At 39.6% G+C, this 10,441-nt stretch overlaps 1 protein-coding gene across 1 annotated transcript; it reads right to left on the bottom strand.

Moving 5' to 3' along the window:
• Positions 1 to 448: 448 nt before the first annotated feature.
• LOC135205167 (uncharacterized) lies at positions 449 to 4,810 on the bottom strand. The gene is made up of 6 exons (XM_064235875.1): positions 3,666 to 4,810; positions 3,431 to 3,526; positions 3,116 to 3,259; positions 2,918 to 3,001; positions 1,860 to 2,016; positions 449 to 1,673 (listed from the first exon to the last, which is right to left on the bottom strand). The coding sequence occupies exons 1-6, from the start codon at positions 4,636 to 4,638 to the stop codon at positions 1,295 to 1,297; spliced, it is 1,833 nt and encodes a 610-aa protein (XP_064091945.1). The 5' UTR covers positions 4,639 to 4,810; the 3' UTR covers positions 449 to 1,294.
• Between the last annotated feature and the right edge of the window lie 5,631 nt (positions 4,811 to 10,441).

Consider the following 10,441-nt stretch of genomic DNA (forward strand, 5'->3'; position numbering starts at 1 on the left):
TCATCTTATCCATCATCTATATATATATATATTATTAGATATATATATATATAATCTATCCGATGTATCTATATATATATATATATATATATATATATATATATAATATATATATATATATATACTCTATATATATCTATATCTATATACATATCTATCTATATATATATAATATATATATATGATATATATATATATATATAGGTCTATATATATGTATATATATATATAGATATATATAGATATATATATATATATATAATATATAGATTATATATAGATATAGATATTGATATATTAGGTTTGTACCTGGGTAGTGTGCAACTGTTGAGGATAACTGACTTGTATTTGCATCTAACCTGAACAAGGAGGTACAATCCTAAAAGTAAAGTGAGGCTGTGGGCCTGTTTCAGACTAGGTATTGATATGCAAACTCAAAGGGTTAGCTTAATGACTTATATTTACACTCACAATCATCATATTAAAGAATAGATAACACCCTACGGGTTTTAATTAGTGGTGGATCAAACCTTGAAGTAGATGAATAGGTAGGTGGCTGGTCTTGCCGGGCACGTGGTAATGTGGAGACGAAAAGAAGGGGAAGAATCCTGAAGGCAAGAATCCAGAATCCACAGTGGCTCAATTGCAGTCTCGTAGGAAAATGGAATCTGTGTTCCTCAGGACGCGGATGGGGGAGGAATTTTAAGAACTTGGATGCTACACACAGGCTAACAGCAGCCATCTAGAGAGGGGGGGTTGCTCAGTAGCTCTGGAGCAGAAGTGTCTAAGGCCGATTCCCAGCATTGCCTCCTTTTTATTAATTCGGAGAAAGTTCGCTAGAGTCCTGCTTGTTCTTCCACGTCTTTCCCACTAAGGCTATACATGATGTGGTATCAAATATGGCGGCTGGGTGACCGCACTTTCTCTCTCAATCCTAGGGTAAGCTGCTGGCACAAATTCACAGGCAGTCAAATGGACGAGAGGGGATTAAGAGTTAATCACTTAATGGCAGTGAACTGTGGACTGGAGGGGCGAGTTTCACCTGCATTTAATTATGAATAAGATAAAAAATGAATACTATGCCTAAAATGAAGAGGGTAAATCCTTCTACTCAATATCACAACTTCACAAATATAAAAATAATAACAAATGGAGGTTAGTACAAATAAATATAATGTATACACCTCATACTTATGAAATAGGAGGGGCAACAGATGCTTGAAAAACAAACAGTTAATTCTCGGCTTCAGAAATTAGTTTGACCACTGCTACAGCAGACTTTGAAAGACTGTTTTCATTGTTGCCTTTGACTAATCACTGCCAGTGTTTTCTTTTCATCCTCCGCTTCATTGCGCGCTGGACAGAGAGTTGGAAGCACAAGGCAATTTCCACATAAATTTGATGTGATGGATAAGTAGATCACTGGAAAGGTCTTGAAATCTTCTTTAGTCCAGTTGACTTTCAAGATCTTTCCTAGGGATGCTTTGAAGTTGTTGACGAATGTCCTCCTCAAAGACTGATTCATTTTCGAGGGGTTTTTAGTTTTCCTGCTCACAGGGAGTTGTTGCTTAGGAAGAGCTGATAGAAGATTCGGCTCTGTGGGTCCCTGGACTTCCCTTGGACTGGCACCTTCAACGTCATGTCCGCGGGTTTTTCTATTACTGGTGATAACACTGTCAGTAGAAAAGATGACAACTGCAGTTAGTTTCCATTTATGACAGAAATGAATTTCAGATACAATTGTGCTACTCCTTTCTGTAAACTTTTTTTTTAGTCTCACGTATTTCGAAATGCCCGCAAAGATGAAAGGAGAAAGCAGGTTTAACACCTGGAAACGTCATACTCTCATTTTACTTTACCTGAATACTGTCATCATGAGAGCACTGGCAGATGCCCCGAGGAAAAAGTGGGCGGAAGGGCAGCTACTGACAGTATAGTAGTAGACAGCCGAGTACACACCCGAATTCACCACGGGCATCAAGCCGTCCAGGGCACCTTGGACAGCTGAAACCTTCCCTGTATAAAGAATATAATTGGAAATAAATCGAGTACTGAGGTTTACTGAAAAGTAATTACACATACAAACAAGTATAAAATACACCGAAGTTTCTTCGGCGCAATAGAGTTTTCTGTACAGCGTATAATCAAAACCACCGAAAATAGATCAATCCTTCGGTGGTCTCGGTATAATGCTATATGAACCGCGCCCCATGAAACTTTAACCACGGTCCCAAGGTAGCCTTTCCTATATCGTTGCTAGACGCACGATTATGGCTAACTTTTACCTTAAATTAAATAAAACTGTTGAGGCTAGAGGGCTACAATTTGGCATGTTTGATGATTTAAGGGTGGATGATCAACATACCAATTTGCAGCCCTCTAGCCTCAGTGGTTTTAAGGATCTGTGGGGGGACAGAAACAAGTGCGGACGGACAGACAAAGCCGGAGCAATAGTTTTTTTTTCTTCAGAAAACTAAAAACAAGACTTCTCAGGAGAAAGCACACCTTTGTCAAGACCACCGAACACTGAATAAATGAACTCATATCAATGAAGCGACGAATTTGATAAACGTAAGTAATATACTTGCATATAATAAGATACAAAACAAAAATTTGGAATACTGATGAATGTGTTTCATGTTGCTTGAGGCAAGATGGTTTCCAAATTGGACAAGTGTCAAATTTTTAATGATGCACTCCGGATGCTAATCATTGGTAAAGGGTATTTGTCATCCAGTGCATGTTCATGTTTCATAAAAAATCATCACACATTTTCTTCCTTCCTAGTAGGATTTTATCAAAAAGGACACCCTCATACACGTCCACACACTTTCTCAAGGACACAAACAACGTCATTAGATTCTCCCAACTTCGTTGTTGTAGGGAACTGCACTGAAGTGGGACTCTAATAACTTACCAATTTCATGTCTGGTGACAAATTTAGTCATCATGGCCCTCTGAGCAATGGTACAAGAATTCACCAGTAAAGCGGCCATGGGAGCTGAAAGAAGAGCAACTCTTAATTTGATTCTCTACAGATTTGAGATGTACAAATGATACTATAATTATCTCTAGACAGTAAGTCATAAAGAACTACGCCATACTTTTTACTCACCAATCCAAATGAGGCTTGCATGACTTTCAGAAATGCAGCCATAGATAACGTACTCGATAATTCCAGACGTGGCGCCAACCATGGCCAGAATGTTATCTGGCACACCCAGGCACCCACTGAGTAGAGGCACAGCAACGAGGGAACCTGCGTAATCATGAAAGTATGATCTCAGTTTATGGTATAAAAGAATTAGTGTAGGCAATATGATCATGGAATATGTCTTTTAAGTTAGGATACGGTCACAAACCTACTTTTAAGTTCTTCAGCTCACTTTAAGAGTCACTATAAATGTTTGACTGTCTGAATAGTTCTTACCTAATGTAACCATCAAGTTCTTGTAAGTGACCCAAATGCCATAGTCAGTGGCCTTCCATCCGAGTACGTGACGAGTGAAAAGAAACACAAAAGGAGCTATGGAATAAAGTGAAGTGTCAAAACTCCCATCAAATATAATTGTAGTATAGGTATGCGTTTTAAGATGATATGGATACAATGCTTACTAAGCACTCTTTAGTTTCTCAAAAATCAGCTATTAGAGAAAAATACTTACATCTAGTAAGTTTTCTAAGGAGACTTGAGAAGATTAAACAGAGGATAAGAAATCGATCATTTCCTTCACGCTTCCTTAACGTAGTTTTGAAGCTGTCAAAGATGTGTTTAGGGCTGAAGAAGTCTTTCATCATGATTCCGAGAGTTATTTCGTGTGCTGGAGCGCTGGGATTCTTAGGTACCACTGAATCAAGCCCATAGACAGCAGCAACACTCTCTCTCCTAGCAACTGCGTCTTTTTGAGATGTTGGGATGGAGGACTTCTTAGCAAATGGTCCCTGGCTCTCAGGAAGTAAAACGATTGTGTAGATGAGAGCCAATAGAGAAAATGTGAAGGAAGTAGCAAAAAGGGGTAGATAGCCACCTTTGCTGTAAAGATAAGTCCCCAACAACGTTCCTGCTGGACCGCCCAAAAACCAGAGGCTGTTGGCCAAGCCTACTCTTGAAGTTCGAGATTCCTCTGATGATACATCCCCTATATATGAGTTAGTTACTGTCAGGAATGATGCAGTGCCACCCCCAAGGTTATCCAGCAATGTCACAACGAGTAGAAATTCTACGGGGCACGAAGGGACAAGAGCTGCTATGGAGTAACTTCCAGCTTGGAGAATGTGGCCTAGCTGCACTGCTATTAGAGGCACTTTTCTGCCGTATTTATCACTCCCTGCCCCCATAGAAAGAATGCATAAGAATGGTAGGACGGCAGCAATTATGTTGTTGTAAAAGGCAAAAACGCTATATTTCTGCTGAACATCTACACTTGCGTCAGGGTGGGCCTTGAGGTTCTGACACACGTTTTCTGGGAGACCAACGCTCACACGACAGACGCGATCAATTTGTAGATTCTCGATGTACACATTCATGTTGGAAAAGGCAAAGCCATCCAGTAGCATTAATGGCTCCACAGTAACTGACTTTAGAGTCTTTGTCATCACGGTTTTTATTTGAGAAACTACGGATTTCTGTTCACTCATATTTTTGAACTTAGTCAATTTTGGTTAAAGTGACATTAACCACACGATGAAAATATTTCACTATGAATAACCTTTCTGAAATTTAGCAGAAATGATTGCAACGAAATGCTTTTTTAAGATGACAGGAAGAATGATCCAAATATTGATTGCTTTCCTATTCACTCGAAGCCAGTCAGTGCCTGACTGAATCGAAAACAATACCAACCGTACCTTAAATACCCATTTTCAGCCACCTTAGTCACTGGGGGGCATTAGAGAATCGGGGGCGCCCCAACTGCCATCTCTCCTTTCCTGACGGTTTTTCCACTCCTTAAATGATGCTGTCGTAACGTCACAGTTCCTAAACACTTCTTGGGATTGAATGGCGACAGATGTGTGTACATTTATGTTTGTGGAACGCACACATATACATACACACACACAACTATCTCTCTCTCTCTCTCTCTCTCTCTCTCTCTCTCTCTCTCTCTCTCTCTCTCTCTCTCTATATATATATATATATATATATATATATATATATATATATATACACACACATAAATATATATGTGTGTGTGTGTGTGTGTATGTGTGAATTTATGTCACATATTCCTATGTGAATTTTCCATATTCACAATGTTAGACCACAAGTGTAATTTAATATCGAATTAACTGTATGATGGGGATAAGTTACATCCTAAAGGAAGAATGATTGATATGTTTCTACACCAGCCCGGATTCGAAATTGGCCTTTTGATTTACAAACAACGATAGACTGCAACTCTGATATCCGGGTCAGAACCATATATCATTCAAAATTCGCTATAGGGGCTGGTTATTCCAGATGTATAGTGAATTCGATATGCAATGATGTTAATGCCTTATTATTTACGTATCTCTCTCTCTCCTCTCTCTCTCGTCTCTCTCTCTAGTCTTTAACGCTCTTTGTAGTATTTATATAGTGCATATGCATTAAGCTACAAATGTCCTTTAATATCCAATTTGCTCTACCTCAGAATTAAAATATTTTCATATATGTTAACCGAAGAAGAATTTTTTAGTTGATAATAACTTCGTTTCTCGTGAGTTCGAACCAGCGTCCAGTGGGCAGAGGCGAAATCAGGACATCAGTGGTGTTTATTTATATATATCTTTATATATATATATATATATATATATATATATATATATATATATATATATATAGGTATGAGAGAGAGAGAAGAGAGAGACGAGAGATATATATATGTTATTATATATATAATATATATGTATATATATATATACATTATATAATATTATATTACATATATATATATATATATATATATATATAATATATATATATATATATATATATATATATATAGAGAGAGAGAGAGAGAGAGAGAGAGAGATATATGTATATATTATATATATATATATATATATATATAGATAATATATATATATATAGAAGAGAGAGAGAGAGAGAGGAGAAGAGAGCGAGAGAGAGAGAGAGAGAGAGAGAGAGAGGCGAAAACAAAGATACGCAATCCTTATCTTGTTGAGCAGCTCAACGCATTCATTCCTTTTGTGATATTTTTATCATATGATGTATTATGTGCCGTAATTGCAGATAATCGCACCATCAAGTTCTGACCTTTCGTTAGAGGCTCTAATCTTCACTCTGTTTTTATTCTTAGACGTCACCGCAAATGGTCTTTTACGTCAATGCTGAATTGTAAGAATTATACTAGGAAGAAATTCATATTTAGCATCTTCACCAGGTTGTGATTGTTTCGGGTAACGCAGACTCTCAAATATCAGCCCAGTCTCCCTCCCCCCCCCTCTCTCTCCCTCTCTCTCTCTCTCTCTCTCTCTCTCTCTCTCTCTGGGAGCGGTGGGATGTGTTTGTGTGGAAATTTTGTGATCTCTTATGCCCAAGTAAGGATAGGAATAAGTGTTTATGATTTTCATTCAATGAAAGCGATGTTAAACCATAAAGGCCATATTTCTTGAATATCTTACAATAGCAGACTGCACACCTAAATGGATATACCATTGCGTATGTATCTCTGATAATATCCCCTTTCAGATATACGTAGTAGTCAGGTGAGGATATTCGGTTGCAAATGGAGGGTACAAGACATAGGACTAAACTTAAGAGAGGCCTCACTGGCACAGCTTGATTTTGCTCATGGAGTGCCTCCAATGTCATACACGAAGTTTCTTCGGCACAATCAAGTTTACTGTACCACGTATAATACTGTATGAACCGCTACCCAAGAAACTCTCAGCCATGGTCCGGTGGTGGCCTGTCCTATATATTTCCAGACACAGTCATGGGTAACTTAAACCTTAAAAAAAAATTCAAAAAACTACAGAGACTAGAGGGCCACAATTTGGAATGTTTGATGTTTGGAGGGCGGATTCTCAACATACCAATTTGCAGCCCTCTAGCCCTAGTAGTATTTAAGATTTGAGGGCTGATAGAAAAAGTGCGGGAAGAAAACTGCGGGCGGACAGACAAAGCCATCTCAGTGGTTTATTTTACGGAAAGCTAAAGATGTTTATGACGTTCAACGGTCATAGAGTATGTAAAGTATATAGAATGGGGTTAAGATAACACATTCTTGGAATATGACTCGCTTCACTGGAGGACCATGAAAAGTTCAAGCTAAATATTCAAGTGTTCTTTTATAGAGAGTTTTGAAAGAGATGTGAGACTCTCTTGTTTGAATATATTTTCCTCATTAGTACGAACCAATTAAAGTGAATACTGTCTACATGAATGTAATATACTTGGAAGCGTTTTGAGTTCCTTTATACATAGATGAGTTCGAAGATGTTATGAATGTTTTTGACATGGAAGCTTAAGCTAATGATATTATTGTTAACACTAGCTTTTCAGTTTGAATAAAAATTTTCCTGTTCAATTTATTAATTAACTTTAGATACATATTGTTACCTACCCCTTATTGTACTTTCCTTGGCAAAGATTGAGAGAAACCCATCAGTTTCCAATTATGAAGATTAGATGACTATAAGAAATATTTAGAAAATATTGCATTGGAATGGAAATTGATTTTTATGTTCAATCACCCGAAGAAACGTCTCAGTTCTTTAATCAGTCAAATATTGTCCCATGTGAAAAATAGGAACTTGAAGAAAGTACAATTCTCCTATTTCATTTTCGTAAGAGGATTGAACGTGTTTATAAATGGTTGAAATGTGTATTTGAATATGCTCGCTACTTTGAGTCAAGATATAATTTAAAATACTTATGGTTTGAATTTATATCAAAGCCATTAGTAAGATAGGAGTTTATATAATTTTATTTTGCTCTTATGCTTTGAGATACCGTAGAAATGTAGTATTATCAGGCCCTTCGTAAACATAATCAGCACTGCAAGAAGGGATTCGTTTTAACTTATGGTGAGAGCATAAGAAAAATGAAAACTATGGAGCATGACTAGAAGAATAGACTCCAAAGAGCTAATAGATTGTTTACATGAAAATAAAATGGATTATTGATTATTCATGTTATAGATGGTTTTGCTATTATCATATTTCTTCATTATATTAATGATGAAGAATTTAAAATTGTACAAAAAAATATCAGTCATTAATTTGTAGAAATTTATGTGGATTCCTGACGGGCAACACGAAAATTCGAAGAATTATGCTAAGGTCACACATTCACGTATCAACGCACGCACGCCCACGCATGAGCGGAAATTGGTAGTTGGCAACAGCTTACGTCAGTAAACCGTAAATGTTCCGTAAAACATACATAAAATCGTGGACGTACGGTGACGGGTCGTCCAAGCGCTAAGCTCCGCCCACTGGAGCGCCATAGCCCACTCCAGTTTTGAAGTGTTCAAAACAAGTCGTGGGTGGTCACGCCAAATGTCACCTGACGTAGCTCCAGGCATTGCACGTGGGACCCACGGTGATTGCAGCGGGGTTGGCGGTGCGGTCACCAGCATTATTCTCCACCGCTGTTTTCTTCCCACCATGAAGCACATAGCGTATGGGGAAACCGATTTGCACATTTACAACCCTGTACGATGTGGCAATGCTGTAGCGTGGTATAAAAGGTCAAGTCGGCGCCCTCAGGTCAGCTGTTGTTTCCGTCTCCGAGACCAGCAGTCTCCTCCAAGTACTCTCCACACACAATGCCCTTCAAGATACCAAACCTCACAAAACGACCAAGGAAGGGACCATCAATGTCACATCTTCTTGCAGGACTTTCTTTCGGTCTGGAGAAGACTCCTACAGCCACTCCTGCAGACACTCAGGATGAGGGAAATGTCATCTTCCACCTACAGGAGTCGGAGTTGGATGAGATACAGAATGATGACAGCGACATGGAAACTCTGCATGAAGCTACCCCCATTGACGATGGACAGAACGTTCCCTTGATCGAGACGGAGGACAGCCAAGATGCCGAGGACGACGTGCCACCGGGTTGTAAGAAGAACCTCTGTGTCATCCTGTCGGACTAAAATGAGAGGCTGGTGGGTGAATGGCTCGAGCATGAGGCCCAATTCATATACAACACGGGGATGGCTGCCTACAAGGACAAAGCCAAGGTGTGGAAGGCCTTTGATGACAAGGGCAAGTCACTTAAGCCACCAGTGACTGGCAACGAGCTCCGGACGTGGTTCATGTCCCTCAGGAGCTGCTTCGGACGCCTCACCACCGAGAAGAGTGGCCAAGGGCCGAGCAGACGACTGACGGACAGGGAGAAGTGGATATTGAACATATTCCACTTCCTCAAGCCCCACATCGTCCGTCAGAAGAAGCCCAAGATGTTTGGACTACCAATGGTATGTATATTATAATGTCTGACTTAATTTTTTTTCATCTGTTGAAAATATACAATATTTTACAGTACATGCAGAATTCTATCAAAGTGAATTTACAACCTTGATTTTCAGAAGTGCAATGTTTTTACATTCTCTCACGCATATTCCATCACTTTACAGTCTGCTCTGTTTACAGGCCGGACCTTTTGTACCCTATGACCCACAACGGTGAGCGTGGTACTGACATGAAGTTGACGTACATAGAACTTTACACTATCGACGTAAGTAAGTCAGTGCGCCGTGCTTTGCAACGCAAAATCTTGGGGATGTGTAGGACTCTGCCGGGCAGTTCCAGGTAGGCGTCCAACCTTGCTTGTGTTGCGCGTACATTTGCGGCGCAATTTACGGTGCTGGCTTTACGTCCGTCAGCCTGTGTCCTGTTTACTAGCCATTCAAGGTCATTTCACCGCGATGATGCCCACGATCCACATACGTGGGCATACGTTGTTATGATACGTGAATGTGTGACCCCAGCATTACTCAGAACCCTTTTGTCAAGATCAGTCGGGGGGCGAAGAGAATCATCGAGACGGTTAACGCCGCCTCTAACGCCCTTCACCTACCACCTATCATGGGAAATTCACGGTCAGGAGATTATGACCTGCGGGTACAGCTACGGGAACATTAAAACGCACGAGCAAGGCAATCCCCTGTGTCCTATCATCAGTCGGATTCCTGCCCCTACGTACCAATTGGCCAAGAGGCTCATTGCCATCCTTACCCCTTACAACCCAGACAACCACAGCTTCAAGTCGTCAGCAGAATTCCTGGAGGCCCTAAGAGCGACACCCACCCCGGGGCAACCAATCATAATTCAGCACTGATCAAGACCCCCCTATAAATACCAACCTGAGCACCTTGTTAAATCAATGAATATGAAAGAAAGTGGAAAATATCAACAAGCCAGGAAAAGTTCCAACTCATGTCTATATCAACCATAAAACCTCTGAGATAATAGTTAATGACAGAGT

This window comes from Macrobrachium nipponense, chromosome 11 (assembly GCF_015104395.2).
Source record: "Macrobrachium nipponense isolate FS-2020 chromosome 11, ASM1510439v2, whole genome shotgun sequence".
In the NCBI taxonomy this organism is placed as follows: Eukaryota; Metazoa; Arthropoda; class Malacostraca; order Decapoda; family Palaemonidae; genus Macrobrachium; species Macrobrachium nipponense.